The sequence below is a fragment of the Uloborus diversus genome, chromosome 10 (assembly GCF_026930045.1).
Source record: "Uloborus diversus isolate 005 chromosome 10, Udiv.v.3.1, whole genome shotgun sequence".
Taxonomy (NCBI): domain Eukaryota; kingdom Metazoa; phylum Arthropoda; class Arachnida; order Araneae; family Uloboridae; genus Uloborus; species Uloborus diversus.
Window position 1 is genome coordinate 63,242,979 of NC_072740.1, and position 27,976 is coordinate 63,270,954.

General features: G+C 32.6%; 1 protein-coding gene across 1 annotated transcript in view; it reads right to left on the bottom strand.

The window, feature by feature from the left end:
• Positions 1-27,654, bottom strand: part of LOC129231028 (serine proteinase stubble-like) — a 66,558-nt gene extending 38,904 nt beyond the window's left edge. The window contains exons 1-3 of the mRNA XM_054865275.1: positions 27,620-27,654; positions 17,527-17,765; positions 8,800-8,970 (exon numbers count right to left, since the gene is read on the bottom strand). Coding sequence (XP_054721250.1) covers positions 8,800-8,970; positions 17,527-17,765; positions 27,620-27,654 — 445 coding nt within the window. The remainder of the gene's footprint in view (positions 1-8,799; positions 8,971-17,526; positions 17,766-27,619) is intronic.
• Positions 27,655-27,976: the final 322 nt, after the last annotated feature.

The window sequence follows — 27,976 nt, forward strand, 5'->3', positions numbered from 1 at the left end:
GCATGGCTGAATGATTTTCAATAGTTACAAAAGCAACTTTTATATGTTCTTCTTCAGCTTTGTAACTTTTAGTACTGTTAGAGGTTGATAATCAACCTCATCTAGGTCCTAGATAGCTTCCAATTTATTTGCATTTAGTTCTTTAATTTTCTATGTTCTAATCAGACTATGCTCAAAACAAAGTTATGCGTAGTAATATTAAATTTGTTTACGAAATCATCAATGTTCTTCAAAGGAGGGGGCAAAGCCTAAAATGTGGAGAACCCCTGTTTCAAACGGATTTTATTTGACCAGATAGACACGAAGTGAAAAATGAACGTTAACGTGCTCTTTTTCCTACATTTGTAACATCTAAAGGGCCGCGTAAACACACACACACACACACAAAAGCATGGAAAAAGCTGAACAGGAGAGAGCTGAGAAAAGGTGGAAAAAGAAAATTGAAATTGAAGCATAGAGAAGAAAAACTAGTGTGCTGAGGCTATCACGAAACTTTCTTCTATATCTGTATTGGTAATGTTTGGATCTAACGTATTGTTGCAAATTTTGTAAATTAGTAATTATTTTTATGTTTATATATGCTTAATTTGCTGTTATTTGGCTACATTTGGCGTCTATTCAATTAGTTTTTACTTAAAATTACCGTAGTTCGTGAAACTTTACCTGCATGCTGGCTTTGCGTGCCATGCACCAATTAACGTTCGATTGCTCAACCCCCTCTTGAGTTAATTGCCCCAAAATTGAATCAGCACTTGTACCCTCTAGGGTTTACACAGACGATAAATTAAAAAATATGACTGTTGAATTATTCTACTCTGTATTCTTTTTACTAGGTCTTAGTTTTTCTTTTTTAAAAGTATTGCATTTTGAAAGTAGACGGTATTTTTTCCCAATACATATTCATTTGAATGGAACAGAGATAGGCCAATTTTGCCAAAATAAGAGCTGTTTTTGTACTTTTAATTTTTACGAAATGTCTCCGTCTACCAGATGATGTAATGAAACAATTCAAAATGCAATTTATCTTATATTATTTCTTATTAGAAGATTTTTCCCGGCATGATATCTTCCCATATCGTATACCTTGGTGTGTAATTACTGATTGCTAGTCTCGTACGGCATTCAGGGATGCCTTTGAAAAGTTTTTGTGAGGGCAAAATTTCTCAATTTGCCGAATAATATTTAAAAAAAGTATGCACATACAAGTAGGTACATCAAATGAAACGGGTCATTCGGGCACATGAGCATTGCAATATTGCAGTTATGTTTCTAAATTAGTGGAATAGTCAGACAGAATCTGCCGGATAAGAAAGATTTTTGGGTGTTCACGGTGATCTTCCATGACCTCCCATCGGGGCGCCCTATCCATAAATCTTTGAAATTTGGTTTTGACTGTACAATGCAAAAATGAAATAATTTATTTAAGTTTTTTAAACGTTAAATAATTGAAGATGAAGAAACTTTATCCGTACAATTAATTTCTCAGCGTGTCTGCCTGTGTGTTTGTAAGCCTATCGCTCCAGATTGGCAATATCTACGTTGTCAATACTGTCACCGTTGGATGCAGGACGTCCAGGAGAAGCTATTCCGCCCAGTCTTATCCCTCTAAACCAGCGATTCCTAACCAATGGACCTCAGGCCATAAGTGGGCCGCGAGCAGCATGGTACTGAGCCGTGGACGCTGGTCTAGTGCCAATACAATTCTTGTTGTCTAGTGTAAGTGTTTCGCAACGTTTCACAACTGAAATGTGACGTCACTCAAAATTTTCGCGAGAAACATAGTAAATATGTAAGACTACACTGTTAAAAATTCAGGAAGATTTTCTGGTAATTGTTACTGTAAAATTGCATCGCCGACGCATCGCTGATTTTTACGGTAATTTATACCGGAGAAATAAGCGATCCCAGCGCCAACTGGTTGCTGTGGCCTACCGAGGAAACCGTAAAATTTTACAGTAACATTTGATTTTTACGGTAATAGTTACTGGCAACATGGATGCCAGTAACAATTACCGTAAATTTTCCGGAAAATTTTTAACAGTGTAGAGTCAAACGGGAAAAAACGCAGCTGTCAATTGATAACTGAATTTTCAACTCTGATTCCAAAAGTTGTGAGTTAGTAACTTGATATGTCCAGTCCAAATTATCGAAAAATAGCAAGGAAAATAAAATTATTTTTTTAAATATAACCCTGGCTGTTTAAAATGAGGGTTTGCTTTTCCTGAATTTGAGGAAAACTTTCAGTGGGTGTGAGTGGGATTTCTCTCAAAACCTAAAAGGCGTCCATCAAGTAAGCATCCGAAATGTGTGGGAACTTCATATTTCTTTCAAATCAAGAAAGGAAATGTTTCCCAAATGGGAAAATTTCGGAGAAATATTCAATCCAGAGCAAACCAAACACACAACTGTTTCTTATGATCTACGTTTGTTAAAATCATAATGACGGGTTCAACAGACATCGCGAAAGAGCTTACGATATCTGCAGCAAAATTAGTAAGTAATGAAGTTTGATGAAAAAAAAATTAAATACAACTTTGAGGAGAAGAATTGATGAAATGTCGGAAATGCGTGAGAAGTTATCTGTCATTACTTTGTATGAAACAAACTGATTATTTTTCGCAGCAACTTGAAGATGGTACAAACATGATTGGTCAGATTAATTTATTAGTTTTGATAATTTTGAGTTGAATGGCAGTATTGGGTAAATGTTATGTTAGTTAGATTGATCAAAATGTGTAGGTTTATCAACTAATGGGGTGCAACTATGTCTGGAATATTAGTTAAGTCACCAGAATTTGATAAGATGCTCCCTTCGATCAGTTCACCCATTGTAATGGTAAATTTGCCACTCTTGAAAATGTAGTAAAATTTTTTTAACTATTAAGTTAAGTCTTAAAACCTCCAAGACTGTTTGGTGTTTTGTCTGGTGAAACTGAACGTTAACGCAAACAACTTCTATCTCCCTGCAAAGTTCAGTGACTGTTCAGCATATACGTTAGTACAGTGTTAGCTAAAGGTATGTAAGTGGTGCTAAGATCGACAACTCAAAATGGCGACTTTGAAAGAAAAAACTACCACCATGGGCGGATTTATGGGGGGGCAGAGGGGGGCAATGCCCCCTCAGTTTTGGGAGGACTTTATATGTAGTAACAACACATCTTCCAAAAAATTTAAAAAAAAATTATTATCATTTTTTTTCTTTTTTGAATAGTTCAGAATTGCATGGGTGGATTTATAGAGGGGGGGGGGCATAGGGGCAATTCACCTTAGTTTTGGGAGGACTTTATATAGTAACAACACATCTTCCAAAATCTTAAAGCAAAAAATTCATGACTTTTCCTTTTCAATGAATAGTTCAATGAAAATGAAGAGAAAAATGAATGTCCTTTTCTGATGGGAGAAAGGGGGAAAAAACGAACATTAAATACAAATTGTACAGCTGTCACTGGGGTGCAGAAAATGTGTCTAAATTCACTATTTTGGACTGAAAAACATTTGGGCTAGTATATGAATGAAAATATAGGCTAAACGAGCTATACATTAAGCTGCAACACTTATAATAATTGACGATTATTTTTACAAATTAGCATGTAAAGCAAAGGGGAAAAAATTCCCTCCCCCCACACTACTCGTTATGATGTGTCCACATTTAAAGTATATTTGTGCATAATATTTATGTTCTTAGTAGATTAATTGGCCTTTTGAGAAATTCTAAAAAACATAGTTTTTTTTCCCTTCTCTCTGAAAAGTGAGAAAATAAATACCATCGCAAACTGAATAAATTTCAGTTATCTGAGTATTCTGATTAAATAAATCTTTTTACTTAGAGGTACAATTTTACTTACTTTATAAATACTGTTTAAAAAGTAAGGTAAATTATAATCATCTAAATCTAAGTGAGTCAGTCCTTGTCATTATTGAAATCTAAATAATTGAGTCATCAAAAGTTTTGGAAAAATTTGCTGAAATTTTATAAAAGTCTATAAAAACCTAACAAAGATTGGTAAAATCGTAAAAATCCCTTAACCGTAAAAACTGACGAATTTTCCTAAAAATTACAAAAAATCAAGCAAAAATCTGCAGGTAAGAGTGATTTACAAACAGGGCTGAATTTGCTTATAAGATAAACATGTTATTGCTTAGGGCCCCTGCTTTGAAGTGGGTCCCTAACTCCCAAAAAAAAGTCATAATTCGTTCCTTAAAAAATCGAAATTACTTGAAAAAACTAATTTCATTTTTAAGTGCTTGAAAACCTTGAATATTTGGAAACGTGTGGCTACAAACCTTAAATTTTAAAATTTCTAACAAGAGGTAGAGGGAGAGGAGTGCCAAAATGTGTCAAATTCAGCTTCTTGCCCCATCCTGTATAAAAAATGTAAAAATCATGGTTCTCACGTTTGTAACATATTATTTGAAATAAGTTTTTGTGACTCACATGTTTCATATCTTGCTATTTATTCAATCCCAAATGCAGTACTTTGAAAATTCTTTTGTATTGATTGCTTTTATCTTACTTCTGCATATTGTCTATCTGTTTAGCACGGAAAAAATACACACTACTTCTATTTCTTTTCGTTTTCTGCCCCACTTGCAACTGAAGAAATGTTGTTGTCATGAGAAATCTATGGTTTCTTTTTTCTTTTAAATTTAAAATATCTATTTCTCAAAGTTAGAACAGGACTGTAAAAATTTACCATCAAAAGTACTAAAATATCAGAGACTGGAAAGTACAAATGAAGTGCGTTAAATAATTTTATTTGTTCTAAAGTCCTTGAAAATAATTAGATAAGTCTTTGAAAATCCTAAGCAAAGTGAGCTCCAATTACTTCTACTGCATATTGTTAATCTGTTTAGTTATGAAAAAAAAAAAATGATACACTACCTCTATTCCTTTTCGTTTTTTGCACTACTTATAATTAAAAACAGGTTGTTGTAATGAGAAATCTATAATTTATTTTTTCTTTCAAACTTAAAATAGCTGTTTCTTAAAAAGTTTAAACAATACTGTACACCTGTATAATCTAGTTATCAATTTCTATGTCTATCCAATTAACCTTTATAAGGCTTCAAAATGCAGAGTTTTATATCCATTTTACAAACTTTCCTCCGGGGGAGAAATCCCCGGCCCCCTAAAATTGGTGATATTTTATTTCCCACTTAAAAGGCAGCCCTGCGTCATTCTCTTGATACCAGCTCCCTCTCCTAAGGTCAATTCAAAAAGGACAGCATGAAAACACACATTAATGAAAACGACACACAATAAAAAAATTTTGAAAAAAAAATAGAACCGACTTCAAAATTGCTCTAAAAAGTGAAAAATAATTTTATTCTTTAAACACCATCGATAATGCTTTTAAACATAATTTTTGAAGTTGGCGCAAAAACAAAACGTAAAATCCAGTGTACCATGTTTCGTTCATATTTTTTTCAGAAAAGCATCCAAAGTTACGAACGAAACATTTATCACGTTATTCAAATATGCTGTCATCAATGCATAATGTATGTGATAGTGTAGAAACTGGTCCTGGTTAAATTTATAGTTGTATATGAGTTATGGCTGTGAATGATTTTATCTATCGTTTTTGCGCCAACTTCAAAAATTATGTTTAAAAGCATTATCGATGGTGTTTAAAGAATAAAATTATTTTTCATTTTTTAGAGCAATTTTGAAGTCGGTTCTATTTTTTTTTTCAAAATTTTTTTATTTCATTCTTTTTAGTGTAAATGTAGGTATTTCAGAAATAATAAGAAGTTACCATCACGAAACTTCACATTTTTTTCTTAAAAATGCTCTATACTAAAAAAAAATAAATATTGACAGGCGTTAAACTTTAAGCGATTGGCACTAAAAACTTATCTTCGTCCCTCTCTGGAAATCATGCGTAGTTAATTTAATTATAACCATTTAAGTATTACGTTTTTCCTAACTAATTTACATTCCACAGCATCTAAGTTGCTCATGATGCAATCCTGTATTTTCTTATACTTAGCCCCGATCATCTGTTATCGGCATAGATGATAACGATAAAAATACTACAGAGTAGTTGAGTCAAACCTAATGATAGCATTGTGAAGGCTAAGCAGATCCTAATCACTGCATCACCTCGCTTCCAGGTTAGGTTTACCCCTACTATGGAGCAATAGCACTGAAGAAAGGAAGATTTTGATAATTCACATAGGGTTACTATAAATCAGCAGGGTTACTAAAATAAAATTATTTACGCCAAAAATGAGACGACAGCGCCAGATTCCCCATTATCAAAATATCCCTTGAAGAAATTTGATGCTTGCTTCAGAGAAGCCTTCATTCAAAATTATTATTACAATTACTATTAATGTTACTGTTATAGGGCACCAAAGTTTTATAACAATGAGTTTCCTATTGTCGCGTAGATGAAGATAGCGAAGACAATGTGAAAGCTAAATGAAGCGAATACTCGTTAGTCTCAACTCGAGATCTTTATTCAGAACCACAATTGAACGTTACATCTCCTTATATACAACTTGAGAAAGTGCTGGAACTTTCCAGACTTGGAAAGATACAGAAATTAATAGAAGATTCGAGAAAATACGGGAAACAGTAGAAATGAAATTTTAGTAAAATTCACTTTGTCCTAGTCGGGATTTGAACCCGGGTCGCCCGTGTGGGAGGCGAGAATTCTACCACTGAGCCTCCGCTATACACGGATGAAAAGTGCGAACTTCGCTACAAAGTCATTTAATAGGGAAATTGCATAAAATTTATTGTTTTTTGCCCATAACTTTTTTTTTAAAGAACAAATATGGTCAAACAAAATAATGGGACCTAAGTTGAGCCATCCCCTATCCATTAAAAAAAGAATCATCAAAATCGGTTCACTGGGTGAGACGCTATGAGTGGACAAACAAAAAAAAAAAAACATACATACGGTATGAATTGATAACTACCTCCTTTTTGAAGTCGGTTAAAAAAGTAAAGCATGGACTTATGCATCACAGGAAACAGACAAAAACATGTGAGTGGGGGGGGGGGGGAATAAAAATGTTGCTCAAAAAAAAAAAAAAAACCCTGCCCCCCCCCCAGGAACTCATTCTTAAATCCGCCTATGACTACCACGGGAGCTGCGAAGGGAAAGGGGGGGGGGGGTTGAGGGTAAACCCCACAATAGATTGAGGCATGAGTACATGGGGAACTGGCCCAGGGCACCAAAATTTGGGGAGCACCAAAACTGTAGCTAAAATTTAAAAAAAAAGTCCAAATGACACTATATGAATATGTGTCTAGAAAGAAAGAAATATCCTTAAAATTTTAATTTCTTTCGCAAATTCTAATGCTACTCCTAGCTAAACAATATTACTTTAATAAAATGAGAGGCGATTTAGGTGTTTATATCTTATTGCATCTTGGAAAAATTCGAAGGCATCTTTAAAATTGTTGTATATTATAATATAAGATACACTTGAGACCGACAAAAATTGTAAAACCTTAGACGCCAAGAAACAACTTTAGACGCAAGATAACCCTTTCTAAAAGTACATTGGAATATTCAGTATAACAGGGTTTCTTAATGATTCTTGCTCGGAAAGAACTAGTCGCAAAGATGTTTTTTTAAGTCGCCCGGGATTTTTCGGATCCTGAGGATATACATCAGCAAATTTGGTCTGATTATGATTTTATGAGTATCAAATGGTATAATTGCTTCATAATATGTTATAAAAGAGGGGAGAGGGAGGGCACCAAACACAGTTTGACCTTAGTCTCTTCTAAAGTCATAGTCGAGCTCTGCCCTGAAGCACATATATGCCATTCCTAATATAAGTTTGTGTTCATATAAAGACTTATGACCAAACCCTCACCACTAGTGCCTGTTTGCACTAGTGCCTGGTGCGAAATAGAAAATCGTACACATCTTCAGAGAACTACGAAATTTGCACATGTAGAAGGGATTGAAGTTACTTTGAAATACAAGGTAACTATGAAGACCTAGTAGGAATTGATAGTTGAACTACAAAAACTGCTTAAGCTGGTAGTCATGTAATTGTGAAACTTTCATGAAGGAAAACCATGAAGTTTTATGTAGCTCAAATGTAGGAAGTTGATAATGCAAAGGAAAAAAAAAAAACACTGCTGAATTTGCAAGAACGAATAAAAATCCTGACTTTTTATTGGCCTGATGCTGATGATGTTGGAATAATTACTGAAGAAGTGATAATAGTTCTTCTTAGCCAACTTTAAATAGACACTGCCATGTAGCGTTACCAACTTCGTTTTCAACTTATAATTTTAGCTAATTAACCAAAATTGATCTTAATCAACTGATGTTCCATAAATTAATGCATTTACAATATATATATATATATATATATATATATATATACTAAAAGTTTACATGCTTTATCAAATAAGACCCCATTACCCCCTTTTCTTAGACATATTTGATTTAATTTAAATAAAAGGAGGATGGGCCACCTATTTCTTTTTATGGGGTAAAAAGAGATGGGTGGGCCTTCTAATTAAAAATGATAATTTTTAAGAATATTGACAGCACTATTTCAGAAAAGAATGATGAATTTTTATTTATTAATAATGTCGAAAATAAAATACGTTAATAAGCTAATTTTTTTTGTCTCAAAACTTTTGTATAAAGCTTCAAAAACGAACTCTTCTGAAAAGGTGTCCCACTTACCCCCACCAACCTAAGTTTATTATTAATTTTTTTAATGAATTTTCTTCACCAGTGCAATACTTTATAAACACCCAGTAATATTCGTGAATGTCGTTTTCGTGCTTGTAGGAAAACATAAAAACAAGACACTAACCTGGTTCGTTTACTAAATTGATGAGAGATGGAACAATATTCCTGGGGACGCAACAACTCCATAACAATCCTCCATTGCATAAGTCGACAGGGCGTTGACCTTGAAAAATGCAACCCAGACCTATGTTGCAGGTATAGCGATTGCCTTCATAATTGCAACCAGTTGGAAGAGCTAGAAGAAAAATTGAAAGAATAAGTCTTTGTGCCTGTCAGAGGAGAAATAATCAATAAAAGATGAATCTGAAAAATAATTGGTTACTTCTTCTGAAATTGAGAAGCTAATTAATAAATCTCTTCTTGCAATGCTTGCGGTGCACACAGCTTTGACTTAACTTTTTAGTATTTATAGAAAAGAATTGAAGTGCTTAGCTTCGATTCCCAGATTACAGTAGATTTTTTACACCTGGTAAATGACTTTCTCTCAGAGTTTTTGGCAGTTGAAAGTTTTATGAGAAAACGAAGAAATGTTTACGGTTAAAAGTCAGAACAGGAGCTGAAATATAAATTTTCCTGTTAGGTTCAATCCTCAAAGTCTTTCATATTTTTTATCTTATATTTTTTGATCATATCGTTGGCACCATGCTAAACTAAAGAATGTGAAAATTGACACTTTTAAGGACAGCCAAAACAATGAAATTTATTTTCCCCTAACGCGTGTAGTTATTTCATTGTTTTAATTTTTATAGATTAAAACAACATAAAGAGTAAAAAAACTATTTTTTTTAAGTAGTTATAATCAATAGCCTTTTTTGAGTACAACGGTAAACATCGAAGTTGAAAAACGTGATTTTTCACATTTGTTAGTTTAGCATAGTGCCGACGATATACACATACACTTAAAAAGATCTTAATCGATATCTTAATCGGACCTTGAAAGTAGATACTGCATTTTCTAGAAATTGTAACACAGAAGAAAAGTAATCAGCATCTCATTACGTTTCTCACTCTTGGTTAACGAATTGTTAAACCTCAGTCGGTTGCTGTTCATTTTTCAAACATTTTTAGAAATGTTTTACGCTGTTTTGCACGTGCAAGAGTCATTTTTAGACATTTATTTTCCTTTCATACTTTTATCTCTATCTATTATAAAACACAGGGTCTGTTTTTTAGGATGTTATCTCTAGACGAATCTGATCGAGGGTCGAACTTCAGAATCTACAGAAGAGAAACGAAAACAAAGTGTCTATTTTATTTTCTTTCTTTTCTGCAAATTCTTTGCACTTACGACTCGTAGAAAATCTTCTGTTTTGTATTGTATATAAAACCTAGCAAGCAGAAATAATTTCCCACAAAAACATTTTTATGCTGGTTGCGAGCAAAATTTATTTCTTTATTATTTTTGTTTTTGTTTTTGTTTTTGACCATTTCACTGGAAACAGCTACCAAAAAATCAAGGTTTAGTCGCAGTAGCGACCATGTATTTATTTATTTGTTAAGAATCATATCATATATTTGTCTACGACAACACGCTTCCAATCCTGGGACGCTCAGCGTATCAATTGACTCACATCTTGGTTACATAATAAGGTTATTTATTTTTTTGGGCTAAATATATATCTTTTTAAAAAGTGGCTACAAAAAATCAAAAGTAGCTACCACTTTTTGTTACTCTGGTAGCTGCGGGTACTATTCAGAATTTCTACTCTATAGCTTTAATATCAGTACTTGATGACTGAATTCTCTGCGATTTCTTGCTAAAAAATAACTTTGGAAAAGCATCGGTGTTCTATATTATTCTGTCATAAGGATGTAACCAGTAGTTTTCAAAGTTTTTCAGAAAAATTATTTTGCTCTAAGTAAGTTAGAGGGAAACCACTTTATCAGTGCTTCTCAACCGGTGTGCCTCGGCACAGTGCTGTGCCGCGACAAAGTCCTTACGGTATTTTCGGAGTTGTAGAATAAGGAAGAACACCTATTTTACCTCCGCAAGAAATCACATATAATGTTCCTCGTTTCATCCTTTGTTGCTAGTTTCATTAAATTAATACCAACGATGTGAAAATTTATTTTACTAACATGTAAAGAAATCGTACGGGGAACGATAGTATCCGATGCAATGAATGAAATGGTCATAGTGCCAATTCCAGGCGATGTTATATATCAGGCGACTAATTAATGACACGACGGGGGACATTAAAAACAATGGTTGATAAACTATAAGTAGCTGATTTTTTTTTCTCAATTTCAAGTTGATGAATCAACAGAGATATAAAAGGTGTACTATTCTTGCTGATGAGGACGGCATTCAAGATCATTTTATTTTCTGCCAAGAACTTTCTCATCATGCAATGGGTGATGAAATATTCTGCGTTACAACTAAAGTAATAAAAGGTAATAGGATCTAGTGTAACAACTGCACACGCGCTTGCAGTGATGGAGCAGTTGCAAAGATGGGATATATCGAAGGGTTCATGTTGAATGCAAAAAATCAAAATCCAGGTGTTCAAATCGATTTCCTCCATCGTAAAACTCTCTTGGCAAACAATATGACCATGGTTGAGGCAGTAAAAACCGTCAGCATCATACAATTAAGACCACTTAATGTTCTCACATCTTTATTGTAAATTTGGAAGACGTGGGGGCAGATAGTCACTCCCTGCTTCTTCACATGGTGTTTAGCTGTTTTTTTTTTGAAAAGCAAGGGCCAGCCAAGAACTTTTGAGTTGGGGGACGAAGTTCAAATTTCTGATGTTTCACGACGAAACGAAACATACCAGTTTATTACAAGACAAATATTTTCTGGGAAAACAAGAGTACACGGCTGATATTTTTTAGAATCTCAACGAATTGACTCGGAGAATTCAGGGACGCGGTGAGTATCGTGTTCATATGTATGCACAATTAAACGGATTCAAACCAAAAGTTCAGCAGTGGAGAAAGAAATTCGATCGTGGCCCATTGGAAATTTAAAAGGACCAATTATAGTTGAGGCAGACCTAGCCTGGCAGCATTACGAAAGCTACGCAGATTCAAATTACAGTACAATGATGCTGCCCGGTTATGTTTGCCCCAACTGTATGTACACCTTGAAAGAAAAGCTTAAAATGGTGGTAGAACATTTGGCCATGATTCAGAACAAAATTTAAGCGCAACTTCAAGCTGACTGGCATAGAATAATATAACTGGGTTCGTGATCCATTGACGCATCAGCAAGGAACTTTCTTCATTAAAAAAACGTATTGATCTCAACAGCGACCGCTCCTTAAAACTAGGGTTTAGTGCATTTGGACGTATATTGGCTGTTAGTAAAAAGTGTATACCTAAAAACTTCTGATCACGCTATTCATGAGTTGTTACTGTTACCATTATTCTTAGCATTGACACTTTTCAAGAACAACAAATATTGTGGCTAAATCCACGATTTAAAAACTTCCTATAGCTCATATTATCATAGAAATGATTTAAAAGTGCCTCGTTCTCTCAAGGCAGCCATAACTTTCTCAGTCGTTTTAAGTGAAAGTTTGGGACTTTCTAGTCTTAATAATCATTAAAATTTATGATGAACCCAATTTATAAAGAAACTGAAATATTTAAAAGATTAAATGTTAAATCCATATGGAAACGTTGGTTTTTTAATCTCTTTTCTTCGATTAGAGAATGATGAAAACATTGTCCATATTGACATGTGAAATTTGGTTCAGTGTGCCGCAAGAATCGAACCAACTATCAAGAGTGCCGTCAAATAAAAACGGCTGAGAAGCACTACACTATATAAAGCTATCTATATTTTGGCAGTGCTAAATCATACTGCCGTGGGGAGGTAAAGCGCAGTGGGCTGATTAATAAAATTTTCCGAAAATATTACTTCAGTTGTTGGATACTACAAAATTTTTATTTTTACGAAGATATTATTATATTACATCTCAAATCTACTTCCAAGCTACATGTGTCATACGATTTTAATAGCTGTAAATTGATTCAATTATTTTCAAAATACCACAAGAACAAAATCTAGTCCTCAGAAAAATGCCTGTTTTTGTTAGCACGCCAAAAAATCACAAATCACTAAACGACAAAATCACCTAGTTCAAATTCGTTGAAATATTTTTACGGTTTATTAAACATGCTGCCGTCACATATATTTTCAAACTATCTTTTGACCAAAGACTTGTTTGTTTTTAAGCATCAAAATTAAAATGGAAATAACTGTACCATTTAACTTACTTGAAACTTTTTTAAAACTTGAGTTGTGCGCGCATTGTTTGTAAAAGTGTATCATAGTCACGATTCTGGTTACTTTACAAAAACTTAAGGGGGTCCGGGACACAAAAATCCTCAAATTTTGCAATTTTTTTTTATAATTTAAAAAATTGCTCCGTTTTTTTCTGCTTAAGAGGACGTTTGAATCTTGTTTCTACCTTAAATAGAACGAAAGTTATAGTTATTTTTGTTGCATGCATCTAACGAATGTGTACATAACTTTAAAACTTTAAACGCGTTTTTCTCCATGATGCAATTTTTCCCGATTTCTTGCATTCAAACTCTTATAAGTCAGGAACCGATAGAGATAAAGTAATGAAACTTGGAGCATATCTTTTTCAAGCAATTTACTTTAATTTTTATTCGGCGAATTTGAAAAAAATGTTTACTGCAAAAATTATGATTTTTTTAAAAAAAAGTATCTTCGAATTTTTCGAAATTTTTCTTCAAATATTTTTTATTTTTTATTGAATCAATATTTTTCAAATCGCCGAATAAAAATTAAAGCTTAGATATTTGTGCATACTTTTTTGAAAAAAAATTGAAAATTGACCAACAATATTTTGAGTTATAGCAATTTAAAGCAACCCCATTTTTTTGAAAAAAACTAATTAAATTTAAATAAAAAAATAATTTTTTTTCATATTTATGTTATGATTTTGCTTATTAAATAAATGATGAATCAGTTCAAAAAATTTCAAAACTCTAAAGTACATAATAAAAAAAATTTCAAAATGTGTCCCGGACCCCCTTAACAAGGTATTAAAAAAGTGCTTGTTACCGCAAAAAATCAATGGCAAACTCATGAATGCGTAACAAGTTACAAAAAATAAATAAATAAATAAATAAGTAAATAAGTAAAGTGTCTTCTGGTTTTTTTTAAATTTTATTTTACTTAAAAGATTTATTAAAGCAAAAGTACCTGGTTCTCGGGAACTACCCGGGAAAGATATCCAGATATTGTTTCATGATGTAGGAGACTGGTGGGGGAAAGTGGTCATAAATAAAATAAAGAGCTATGAATTCGAAATAAATGAAATAATGAGGGCAACTTTTTATTTTATGTTTTAACAATTAAGAACTATATTCTGAATTCAAAATTTTGAAACTGACAGTATTTTATTGCGTGAAAAAAATTGTTTTGTGTGCACATTAAACATTTTAAAATGTGATCACCTCTTTTAACTTCTTTTTAAAATTTTGTTCATTAATATTTTAGCAAATTGGTTTCGCAGGTAGCTTCCCGGATGACTCTAGAACACGTCTGCATAAACAGCTAAGATGATTCATTTTATATTATATTTCATAACAACTTAAGTAAGATGGGGTAAAGTGGTCATATATAGATCAAAATAGACATGTATCCTTCATGTAAAATCATTTAATCTTCACTTATAAAGCAGATATCAGTTAAATATTAAGTTTACTAACCATTTACTGTTTTTAAGGTAAACTGGATTAAGTACAACTGAGTTTAAATATGATGCAACATATCGATTGAAGTAAAGCAAGATTGTAATCCTATAATATTTGAAAAAATAATCATAAAATTTTTCTGCAACTAAAGCTTTCAGTTTATTCTAGTAAAATAACTTATGCTACCCTTTATCCCTCTGAAAAAAAGATCATTGATTAAATATCAGTAAAAAGTAGAAACTTTGAACTAGAAGTTCACATACATTGAATAAATACATAAATCTTGATACTATGTCCCCTTTTGTTTTTTAATTAAGTAATATTTTTTCGAAACTCTATTTGAGTGTAATATTTTCTTATTATGTAATTTAGGTAGTTTAGACTTAATTCAGACACTATCTTTACTGCATTCCAAAAGAAATAAAACATTGATAATTATCACACCTTTCCTGATGATATTGATGAAATCCAAGAGTGAAATATGATAAAAATTCTTGGTGAACCAACATTGACCATAATTGACCATCAAAAATTTATTAAAATAAAGTTAATTTCTTCAAAAGAACTAGGTGCGTTCAGCATTAAAGAAATTACGGTTATTTATGATGGTTTTGAACAATTCATTTTAACCATGACCACTTTACATCAACTCAGGCCATTAACACACATGAAAAAGAAAATGCCATTAAACTATTTAAATCAATTTTTTTCTTTCGAAAATTCAGTGCAGCGTGTTCTTTATTGATGTAATGTAAAACAAAAAAAAAAAAAAAAAAAAACTTTAAAGGCAATTCCTGTACTTCGTGTATACTTAAGTTTAAGAAACCTGCATTTTATGGCCACTTTACCCCACCAGAACATATTGTTTAATTATCAGTATTTCTCAACCTGTGGTAAGTGAGCTACTTTCATGTGGTCCGTGAACAGCTAGTGAAAACTTATCTTGGAATCAATTTTAGAGTTGTTTTTAAATTGATTAAAGAAAACTTTTGGATTCATCTTGCTTCACCTAATATAATTGTTGTGAAAATATTATTTCCATCGTAAGTAGTCTGTTTAGGATTCGGAACGGGTACCGTGTTGTCCTTAGTAGTAAAAAGTTTGAGAACCACTGCTGAACTTCACATGCCATTTGATAGATGTCGCCACTAAAACAGTTAACTTATCGTGCAATAGATGGCGCCACTAAAACTTAAGCTACTGTGAATAACAACTTTCCAATTCAAGGAAGGCAATTATTTCTTCCCATGCCGGAATTTTTACATTGCAAAGCGAATAAAATGTGGTTGTAAACATTAAATCACTAGAAAAAAAGGAGTTCTTGACATTACATTGTGTTTTAAATTGTAGAAAATATTGAAAGAAACAAAATACTAATTTGTGAAGACAGACCACCTGCATGCTAAAGAACATTTTCCTCGGCAGATATTACGCAAGGGCGTCTTGAATGTATCATAAAATAAAAAGCAAAACTCCATTGGAATGAGGCAATCGGTCTCTATAAGCCCTTGGTAGAATAAAAGTAACAGTTTTTCCTTTATGCAGATTATTATTTAACGATTTCGCCTTCCTTTTGCAATTGATAGTTCGCTTCGTCCATTTTGCAGATAGGAAGAAACAATGTGACGTAAATGACAAAAGGGAATTTTTGAGATAAACTACTGAAAAGTCCAAGAATACATAAGTTTTTATAGAAAATTTTCTCTAAATCAGGGGTTCTTAAACTTTTGGACATTGCGACCCCCTCTTTAGACTAAGTAATTTGGCTAACCCCAAAGTTTTAACTCTGTCTAAACAATAAAACAATAACTAAAAACTACACAAATGGTTAAGTTTTTACTGATTTTATAATCTTGCAGTAGTTTTATGGCAGTTATTGACCTTGCGCTCTTTCAAGTTCTATCTTTGCACACAGTGCGATAATTTGATGCCTTTTTCCACATCCTACAACTGTGAACAAGGATTCTCTATAATGATAAATTTAAAAACAAAATCAAGAAATCGTTTGACACTGGAAAATGACATTGTTTTGTGTGTTACAAAGAAACAATGCCGAACACGCCTTTGTATCACAAAACTAATAGAACACACACACGCACAAAAAAAACTTTTATGTGTATTAAAAGCTTTATGCGTACACTTTTTTGTAAATAAATACACAGCAATAAAAAAATTTTCTTTATTTTCTTTCCCATCTCGCGACCACCTTGGACCCATCCCACGACCCCCCTGGGGATCGCCACCCACCGTTTGAGAATCCCTGCTCTAAATCCTGCTGGAAAACGGGACTCTTCATCTGTTACACTTACATTGTATTTGCCACAAGAAATCATTTGCACAAGCTGTGTCCTAAAATTCATTTTATCACTTGCACTCCTTTGCTTCATAATGCCTCATTTCTTTTCTTTTTTTTTAACCCATAGTGGAATGCTACCTTGGTTTCAATGGTAACCATTGTTCATTAAAAAATCTGAGTAAAATCACCTCTCGTATTTTGTCAAACATCTTTCTGAACTGCATTTTTACTTGAGAACAAAAAAATCTACGAAGTACGCAGTGAAAATAACCGATCAAAAGTATACAGTGGACACCGGTTAATTGAATCAGTGGCAATTGAATCAACCGCTTTAATGAATCAAATTGCCCAAAACAGAACTAAATCCAGCTTTATTTAATCAGCTGCTTTATGGAATCAAAACATTTTATTGCCCGTTTTTTACGAGAAGGCACTTCGCCACGCCTCCTCGAACACAGAGTTCGATTTTACGCGGGGGTGATCAGTAAGCAATCCACGCGCTTCTAAAGGAGACAAAACCAGACTTCCTTAACCCGGGCGTGCATTTTAATGTGCAAAAAAGTCTTAGTGTCCTTTACATCACTAGCTTCACTTGTCTATTGTCATTTTAGATATTCTTACATTTTAAAAACTGCTGCTTTTACAACAAAATGCTATGATCCGAATATAACTTCTGCCAAAACAGCGAAATAAACTCATCGGATGCCACGTGACGAGGGAGGAATCAAGTGCCTTCTCGTAGAAAACGGACAATAGAACAAACATGATTCGTATAAGCGGTGGCCACTGTATTGATAAAAATTGTAAGTGACTTACATTGCAAGTACTGAGCCACGTTCATGATGTTGTAGAGGAAATTCTGATCCAGAAACTTGGGTGGAGCGTTCGGTGAAGAAGCGAGGTTCTTTGGTGGGATTTTGTGTTTGACTCTTCCGGGATCATTTTTGCGAAACTCGTGTCGGAAAGACGATCGGAAAGAGAAAGGTGAGTATGCAAATGTGGCGCACTCTGTCAGGATCAGTAATAGCAGCACGAGCACTGCTCGCTCAGGCATCCTGAAATAAAGAGCAACAGAAATTTACTTTGGTGGCAGTTATTTTAAGGCTATATTGGATACAATTTTTTTTCAGTGATTGATCTAGATGCCTAAAACTTTGTACACTTGTATATTTATTGTGTCCAAAAGAGTAAAAAAAAATATTTGTGCTCTTTGATGCACAAAAAAAAGTATACTTTTCAGAAGTTTAAAGCTAAAATAAATAAATAAATAAATAAATTTAAATTCACAAATTTCAAATTGCTCCATACGGTACATTTTTTTTCAAACTTTGAACTTCCACTTGTTTTACAATCATTGGGCATAATTGCATTATTTTATGCATTACATGTAATGTTTTATGAGACAGTTTATGAAAATGGCTCAAAACGAAAATTTATTTGATATTTTCAGCAAATACGGTGACTTTCACAACAAAAGAATTTCTGATTTTACATATCCTTCATTACTGAAATTCATGCATGAAACTATAACTAGATATTATCCGAATGTTTTTCAGAAGTTTCATGATCCGATAAATATTGTGAAGCATGGGACATTTTAAGTTTACTTTTTATGTACGAGGGTCATTCTCCAGAAAACGTAACTTGTGAACACGAATATTTTTAAATTTCGAAACCTTTTGTTTTCTTTCTTTTTTCATTCTTACATGAAAGTGTTACCTTACTAGAAGTAACCATAACAATGGCCCAGCTAAGTTATTTTACTCATAAATAAAAAAATATAAAAAAAACTTGTTCAAGGAAATAGAAAGAAGTAGAAAAAAAAGAAGAGAACTTTTAATATTTAAAAATAGAGATCAATTTAATGTCAAATTAGTAATTTTGTTAACAGTGCAAACAATAAGCTATTTTAATGATTAGTGGGAATATAATATTAAGCTCTCTTAATTAAAGTACGGCTTAGTTAATAGTTTCAAATGTATGTTTTAAAATAGTATTCAGTAAATTTGAGGATATACTGGCAATTTATAATTTTGGTAGAATGCCTATTATTGACGTATTTCCACTCCATCAGTTATTTTCCTCTCAGAAATAATGACATTGATAAGGTCTGTCACGGAGGTGAGGATCTTTCCATTAATATAGGCCTAATAGATACATTTTCCATGAAAATGTTTTTTTCTTCGTTGCTACACTCTGCACATTTTAAGCATACGCAAAAATATTTACATCTTTTTTTTTACATTAATTTACATCCCTGAAATTCAAGTTCTTGGGGGTGAGAAGTCAGAAGACCCACACCAAGTATTTAAAGCAAAATCTATCTTCTTGTTTCTCGACAAAAATCTCACAACTTAAACTATGGCTGAAAATCTCCCTTGTATCATGGAAAATAAAATTTGATGTCATTACTGCCGCGTGTTAATGAGAAATGACATTTTGTGTTTAGTTAACGGAGGTGAGAATTTATTGTGTGATATGACTCCTTGTCCTTCTAAAACGAACTAAAACACAATATTTAAAAAAAATTTAATGTACTTAAACAATTAGTATTTGAGACACTTGTGAAAGGAGTAATAAATAAAAAAGTATATACTTTTAATTAAACAAGTTATTAAGCAACATAAACAGCCACACAAGGTGTATGACATGCCATGGAGGTGAGAATTCACATGTTGTGAACCAAAAATATACTAAAATAGAAATTATTATCAAAAAATTGTTGGCAGGTTTAAATAGATATATTTTTGATTAAATTAAAAACCATTGTTAAAAGAATTGTTCCTTAAAGTTTTTACTGTAAAAGGCGTGTGACAGAAAAGTTACACTTTTTGAAGAATGACCCACAAGTAGAGTCAACAAATATACATGCTGCAAAATGCAAACTAAGGGTCGTGGTCACGAATGCGCAAAACAAAACTAACGCATAATTCATTTAATAATGCTTGGAATGAATCCCAGTCTGAATGTTGCCCTGGATACAGTAGCTGATATAGTATTAAAAAAAGGCTGATAAAAATTTTGCGATTTTTTGCTCAATTTTCAGCATTTTATTGTTTTCTGTAGTACTAAGACAGACTGGAAATTTAAATGGAAATACATAGTATTTAAAAACTCAATACAGTAGAACGTTGAAAATCCGGACGTCAAAAATCCGAAACATTTAAGTCCGTTTTTCCTTGCAGAAATTAATTCAGCTTTCTTTGTGTGAAGTTGGGCATATTTTTTACAGGTTCATTCAATTTTCTGTGTAAAATTACAGTACATTTGTTCCTCACACAATGTATACAGTTCTGCGAAAAATTTAAGTTTTCCTTTATGTTAAGTAAACAAAGAGAATTAATATTTGTTAAATTTTGTTAAAAAGTGTAATTACTTACCATAGCATCGTGTATTTTTGTATTATGTGTTATGTTCACTCGCATTGTATAAGCACTTTATTGGATGAAATGCCATACTATTTTCCTAAACGGTATTTTCTTCGTTATTTTCGAAAATCGAACTACCTACACTGTAAAAGAAATTCGGAAACGTTTCTGAGTATATCGTGCAGCTGCGGTTCATGAAATTTTCAAAAACGTTTCTGAGTATTTCGGAATTCTCTTTCTGTAATGTCCGGAAACATGATTGAGTATTTCGGAATCCTCTTTCTGTAATGTCCAGAAACGTGTCTGAGTATTTCGGAATCCTCTTTCTATAATTTCCAGAAATGTTTCTGAGTATTTCGGAATCCTCTTTCTGTAATTTTCAGAAACGTTTCTGAGTATTTCGGAATCCTCTTTCCGTAATTTCCAGAAATGTTTCTGAGTATTCTGTGCAGCTGTGGTTCATGAAAGTTTCGAAAACGTTTCCGAGTATTTCGGAATTCTCCAAACAATTTTCAAAAACGTTTCTGAGAATTTCAAAATACTGTTTCCGTGGTTTTTTCTAAAAAATAATTTTTTACTATAGTATTGCATGCCATATCAGTTTCAATTCTTTCATATCTAAGAGCAATGAAACAAGCAATTTTAGAATCATTCGTGGATTTTTTTTTTTTTTCTGAATTTCTAATGACAAATAGCATTGTTAACAGCATAACATATGCACAGTTATAAATTTTTGAAAATTTATGAAATAATATAATAGTTTCATTCCTAATCACAAAATCGTCAGGGGAGGGGAGGGGGTACTTTCTCAAAAGTGGGATTGTTTGTTAAACAATATTAAACTTCAGTTTTTCTCTCAATATTTTCAAGACAAAATTATCAACATATTGTATTTTTAATGCAGAACTTAAAAACGTATCTTTTATCAAAATTGATAGCTTTTATTTTCGGATAAAATTTGACAGAACTTACCTACACTTTGCGTTCCGAAATTCGTTCACGTCAAGTCAATTTCTTTGACGAACAAAGTGTACCGAAAAGTACCAACAGAGAAATTGATGAATTTAAATATGACACCAAAGTCCCCCTGCTGGAACCATTCGGGTTTATTCTTCTGTTCTTGCCCTTTTCCAGTTCATCACAAATATAGATGCTTAATCAAAATAGGTTACCGATTTTATTTTTAGAGTGTGCGCAAAATGCATTATATATTTTATTTATTAAAACATTGAACTCTATTACATGATTATTCCATTTCATATATACGAGAGTCCCCCCCCCACACCATAAGAGTGATGGTGCACCCATAAAATGATATAAAGCGCCCCCTCCCCCTTAAAAAAAGCAACCCCTTGAAAATGTCAATGGCACAGTCTGCGTGGTGAACGCCCCTCGTCTTCTCCCCATATGTGCATTGCATATTAATAACATAGTATTTAAAAAATGATCACTTTTAAAACGATGACATGAAATAATATTACTTTTTATTTCGGCATGTAAATGCAGCTGTTCCATTTTTGCTACTGACTCATTCCTCCTGACTGTCCTACGTTAAACTAGTATATCCACGAAGGAAATGTTATTTTCGGAACAACTAATGTCAAGGAATTTTTTTATTGTTAAGCACATTTAACAAAATGAATAAGCAGATGAATTAATTGCATAACTATGTTCTTACTAATAGATAACATGGTCATTTTATAATGGTATAAATATTTTTAAATGAATGAATAAATTACAATAAAAAAAGATAAATAATACTGGCACATTTTTTGTGAAGCATATTACAATACTAGAAAATATTTGCATTACCATATTTTTAATGAATTAAACAATTGATTTTTTTTTTCTTTTTGAACCAAAATGTATGTACATCCAAGTATTTCGAAATAACTTTTCTGTGATTGCTTCTCAAATGTAAATCTTATTTCTTTTGCGTAATTAATCAGTTTCAGTTAGTTACAAAAAATAGTACACCGCGCACATAGGTATGTAGGATAACTTTAAATTAATTCGATAAACCCAAAAACAGTTACAATTGGAGCCTCATCAAATGCAAAACAACAAAAATATAAATGTATATAACAACATGTTTTAAAACATTCATTAATACTTACAAGTGAACATGAACGGAGGAAAATCCAAGTACCTCCATTACAACTGAATAAGTAATCCTAAGGGTTTCGTTTCATTAAGTATAAACACGGGTGTTGAAACTATTCACGCTTGAACACACAATATATATCTAATTATGGCCGCATTGGAAATTGTAAAGAAGCAAATGGTTATAAACTAACTTAATAGCTGCGTACATCGTCTAAATATCAAGAGCAGTCCAAAATGCACAGGCGTAAAATTAGTTTCGACACATTTTACTACTCTCTAGACATGAAATAACAAGCAATCCAATGCTAAACAGTTGCTGACTGCAGCAACCATAGATTAAAAAAAAAATAAGTTCTCGTTATTTCCGACTCGTTGGCGCCCGTGTTGGAAGGATGAAATAGGTTTCGAAGCGTTGCGTCATCACTTCCGCTTCTAGGTTTCTTGAAATAACAAAAAGCGTTCTGAATATTGAGGAGTTCGCTATTGGATAAAGGATTCCTACTATTTCGGAAACGTTTCCGATATATCCAGAAACGTTTCCGAAATTTGTTACAGTGTATGGTTTCGATTAATTCTGATTTTTGACATTATACTGTACTATAAAAGTTTTCTTAAACGCTCTAAACTGAATAAAAATCTGCCATCAGCAGCAGACCATCGAATATAAGCTCTAGCCCTATGTTATGCACTAATTGTAAGTGTGTAATATTGGGAAGGGTGGCTTAAAGCGGGTAGGTTAAAGAAGAACATTCTAAAATTGTAGTTTTTGGATTTTATTGCAACAATTTCGTTTTTTTTTCCCTAGTAGGAATCGTGAACTTTAAAATAAAAAGCGATTCTTGCATTATTTCAAACACAATATTTCTTTATCACCAAACATTACAAATACTTGAAAAACTCGCTTTGCCCTACCAGGGGAACTAAAGCGGGTAAGCCGTCGCCTTATCTGAGGAAAGACATTTGTTTATTGGAAAGGGTTCAAAGAAGAACTAGTAAGGGGATTTTCAGATTTCGATTATGATACTAGTCTTAATAGGTTTAATATGTATAGCCTGGAGCAAAGGAGGATCAGAGGGGACATGATCCAGTAGTTTAAATTTATCAAAATGAATGATGTTAATGGATTAAATTTTTGCACCGAAAGCAGGACAAGGGGTCATTGTTTTAAGCTATTCAAATCTCATGCTAACCTAGGAATAAGGAGAAATTACTACTTTAGTAGGGTTGTGGGCACTTGGAACAGCTTACCGGAAGAGTTGGTAACGAGCAAGGGGGTGGATAGCTTTAAGTGGGCCATTGATCTTCATTGAGGACTAATAAATTGACTAGGACCAGCCTAGCTGGGCCAATAGCCTGTTGCTGGTCGTCACATTTGTATTTGTATTTGTAAAGCGGGTAAGCTTAACTAATTGTGATTTGGTACATTTGTCAGTCAAATATGAACTTATAAATGATTAAATAAATTGACTAGCTAACTGCTATTATAAAAAAAATAAATAAAGTTATACTTCTCCAATTTAAATTGAAAATTATTTATTACGTTATGCTTACGATATTCTTATAATAGTATGCTATTCTGACATCATCCACCCATAAAATACAATGGTTGCTCTGTATGTTTCTTTTTTAAATTTAAGGTTATAAATATTGAAATAAAAATGTGCTTTCGGGCAAAGCGGGTAGGGCAAAGTGGGTTTAGTATTTAATCATGTATTTAATTTGTATTTTGTTGGAAAATGTACTAACATAGATTTTCCATTCAAATAGGATCAGTAAAGCTTAAAAAAAAATGTTTTCTACGATGGCAAATAGTTAGTCTATTAATTTAATAAATTATTTCTTTATGTTTTATAAACAAATGTGCTGACTTAGAGTTCATTTCCTTCCCTCGAATAAAAAAAAAGCTGCAAAATCAATAGAAGAAAGGTTTTAAGCATTTTTAAGCCTAATAGGACAGTATTTTCATATCGGAAAATTATCGTTAGCACGATCTCATTTTAAATTAGCGTAAATAAAATCATTCAGAAGGTTGCCACTTTTTTTTCCTCGACTGTAACTAAATAAAGTTTTGTTTTTTGTTTCGAGGTAAAAATTTCCCCTGTTAATTATTATCTGGCAATTTATTTTCTTTCTTTTTCTTAGGATTCTGGTTGTATTTATGGAGGGTTGCGATTAATTTATTCAGGAATTTTTTATTTGCCGTTTTTTTTCTTTAAGAATGATTATTTTGACGGGAAATTTTACAATATTTTTTCTGAAAATTTCTCCTACATTTGAACGAAGCAATTGCCTGTTTGTTGATATTTTGATAGTTGAAATTTTAACCCTAACTGCAGTAGATTAACCCTAAACTCCAGTAGATAGCGTTCATTTTTGACCCCTGTTTCGGTTCTTCATTCTCCTTAATTGATCTTACCAGTAAAACAGTTAAGTTACCGGATCCAGTTCAGTGTATTCAAAATAAAGCCTTTCCCTGCACGTCAATACCAAAAAATGTTATCATATTATCAGGCTGTGGCGTGAGTTTCAATGTTGGTGATGTCAGGAGCGTTACTCGATCAGTGAATTCGCTTTCATATGTATGGGGATTTGAATAAAGAACTTTTTTTTAATAGGGCATTTTTTGCAGGACAAAGAGTTCCTTTATGAAAACTTTTCCACGTTGCTTCAGTGTATTTTCCCCCCTTTTTTAAGAAACAGATACATTAAATCCAAACATTGGAGAGACTTACATCGGCAGGTAAATTTATAAGACATTCCCTCAAAAAAAAAAAAAAAAAAAAAAAAAGATTTGTCACAAAACATTGCATTAAAAATTACATCAAAAATATCTGTTATGAGAACGGACCTGCACCACCAATCTTTGAAATCATGGCTAAAAGAAACTACAGTCCAGTAAAATTTAAATCAATGCATTGGAATTTCAAAAACTAAAAAAATTCTATTTGTCCATCATACGTACAGGCTAGAATGATAAGGATGTAAGTCGAAAAGTTTATAATTCGAGTAAATGATGGGTTTGGGTTCCTCTTTTGCACCTCTAATAGGTCTACTTTTGGCATTGAAAATATTAAAATGTTTTGGCCCTTAGGAGAGCAAAAAATTAATCTAGGAAACTGAAACGCTGTTGAGGTGAGAAGGAGACTGGTTAAGTCAGTTTCCAATGTCTCTGATAAACCCCAGCTGCCAGAAATTTAAATTTCTACTTTTAATTTATAGCAGTCCTTACATGTATTTAAATTGCTTTCAGTTAACTCTTCATAAGTGTGTCAGTGGTGTTCGTCATTTAAAGTTACTTTACAGCAAGTTGCAAGTGAATTTTGGTAAAAGTCGGCTCACAAGTAAAAAAGAGTAGAGAAATGTGGGGAAAAGTGAAATAATTAAGATAACTTTCTTTTTCCAAAGTGAACAGATTGGAAATTTGTTATGAAACTTACTGTACATAAAGAAAGAACAATATTTTACATTAAAGCTTGCTTTGAAGCATTATATTTTATTTTTGGCTGTGGTTTGTTCCTCCAAAAAAAAAAGGTGAGAAATTTAAAACTTTTTTTTTCCATGGGGCAAAGTGGAAAGTGAAGTAGTTTCTAATGAAATTAGATTATACATGCGCTACTAAATAGTTAAAATGTTGCTAGAAAGGTGGCGCAAAAAGCAGAGTAAATATTTCACCATTTTACTTTGCCCCACATTCCCCTACTCTCTTTAAAAAATCCAGCGATTTTAACTCAGACTGAGTAAATTTTCACTCCTTTCCAGTGTCGAAAACGCACTTTCCTTATAGGAGTGAATTTCATTCCTTATGCGGAGCGGTTATTTTCACTCCTTTTGGATAAACTATTTTCACTCCCTTTTGATAAGTGTTTTTCACTCTTTTTTAAGACTAAATTAATATCCTAAATGAGTGGCTGCTTTCCGTTTTGGAAAGCCGCTATTTCACTCTTTTTTAGAATAAAATAGGTAAAATCATTTCACTCTCATTTGGTGAAATTGTTTTTTAAACGTGTTTTCATGTGCTTATACTGTGTATTTGAATTGAAAACTGTTTTTAAAACTGTTATTTCATTTGAAAAAAAAAATAGTTTTTAAGTTAAAAAAGGAAAAAAAACTGTTTTTAGTGTTTCCGAAGAGGATGCACAAAAACTTTATGGTAAGTACGAATAATTTTCTTTTTTATTAAAACTTTAACTGGTAATATTTCTTGAACTACTCGTATATCGTTACAAATCACCCATGTGCAATATTACGTACAATTCCCAATCTAAAGATTGAAATAAAATTAAAAAACCCACACAATTCCAAATAAATAGATTTAAAATTTTGAAACTCTATATTTATATTCTCGGTGTGCCTTTTAACATTAATAATGTTTTAAAAGTTACATCAGTCCAAATTAATTTAAAAAGTCACTCATAAATTGTGACAAGATACGTTTGAATTCAATTTTGTTTCTTCGGGACCATTCATTAATTACGTAAGGACAATTTTGGCAAATTTTGACCTTCCCTTCCCCCTATGTAAGGGTATGTAAGACTCCCCCCCCCCCCATCTTACTTAAGATTCTTTTTTTCCTTCACAATAATAAAATATCTAATATTACATCACTGGGATCGTTCTTAAATTAACTATCATTATTTTTTTTAAACATTTTTGAGTAAAGAAACGTTTACTGTAAGGAATCTAGACCGAATGTTTTTTCGACAAATAATTTTTGTATATGATGCGATAATAATTAAAAATAAGACATGCAAAACACAGTGCGATTTTTTTATTATATTTTACACGTTTCATTCTTTGAAACACAAGTAAAAAACAGCTCATCCTATAATACATACTTTTACCTTCCCGAAGCAAATGAAATATAATATTTGCCAAACCACTTGACCGCGGATTTCTATATAAAATATCGGCTTGGAAAACATTACGTAAGAATGGATCTAACCCCCCCCCCCTCTCCAAGCAAGGGTATGTAGAGAATTCCCCCCCTCCCTCAGGACCCTTGCTTATTTAATGAATGGCCCGTTACACATATGAATGAGTGTATTATACAAAGTTTATGATACTCTTTAAAGTTTATTATGCACAAAAACAATATTTGATTAATTTAAAATTATGCAGTGGTTGGAGCTCCGACCATCGGGAGCGGATTCGGTATCCGACCTATAGATTTGTGCATGGTCGGGTCTGTAACACCTGCCTAAAATATATATACAGTACACACACACACCAAAGATGATAACAACTGTTTCAAATGTCATATTTTTGATTCGAGGACCGAAACAAAATTGTTGATGAAAGTTTCATTAATATGGAAGAAAAAGTTACAAAAAGTTCGCCGTAACATTGCACGTGGGTGATTTGTTACGATATACGAGCAGTTCAAGAAATATTAACAGTTACAAGTTTTAATAAAAAAGAAAATTCTTCGCACTTACCATGCAGCTTTTGAGATTTCCTTCAGAAATCTCATTCGGCAAAAAATATTGTTTAAATTCATTAAATGAAGACATTTAGATAGCGATATCCACTTGGTATTCGCGACCAACGTTAGTTAAGCCGAACGTGGAGGTATAGAAGATTTTCCCTAAACAAAATCACGTGACAGAATCGAACCAATGAAAATGTTTTTGAGTCCTTCTTTTAAAGAATGTTTTTATTTTTCGCTCATCAAAAGAAGTGTTTCCGAATTTCACGCCAATAAAGACGAATTTTAGTCTTGGTTTTTTCGTAAAGCGTCTTTTTTCGATAAAGCTAGCACTCAGAAAGAATGAATGCACCCGCAATATATTTCA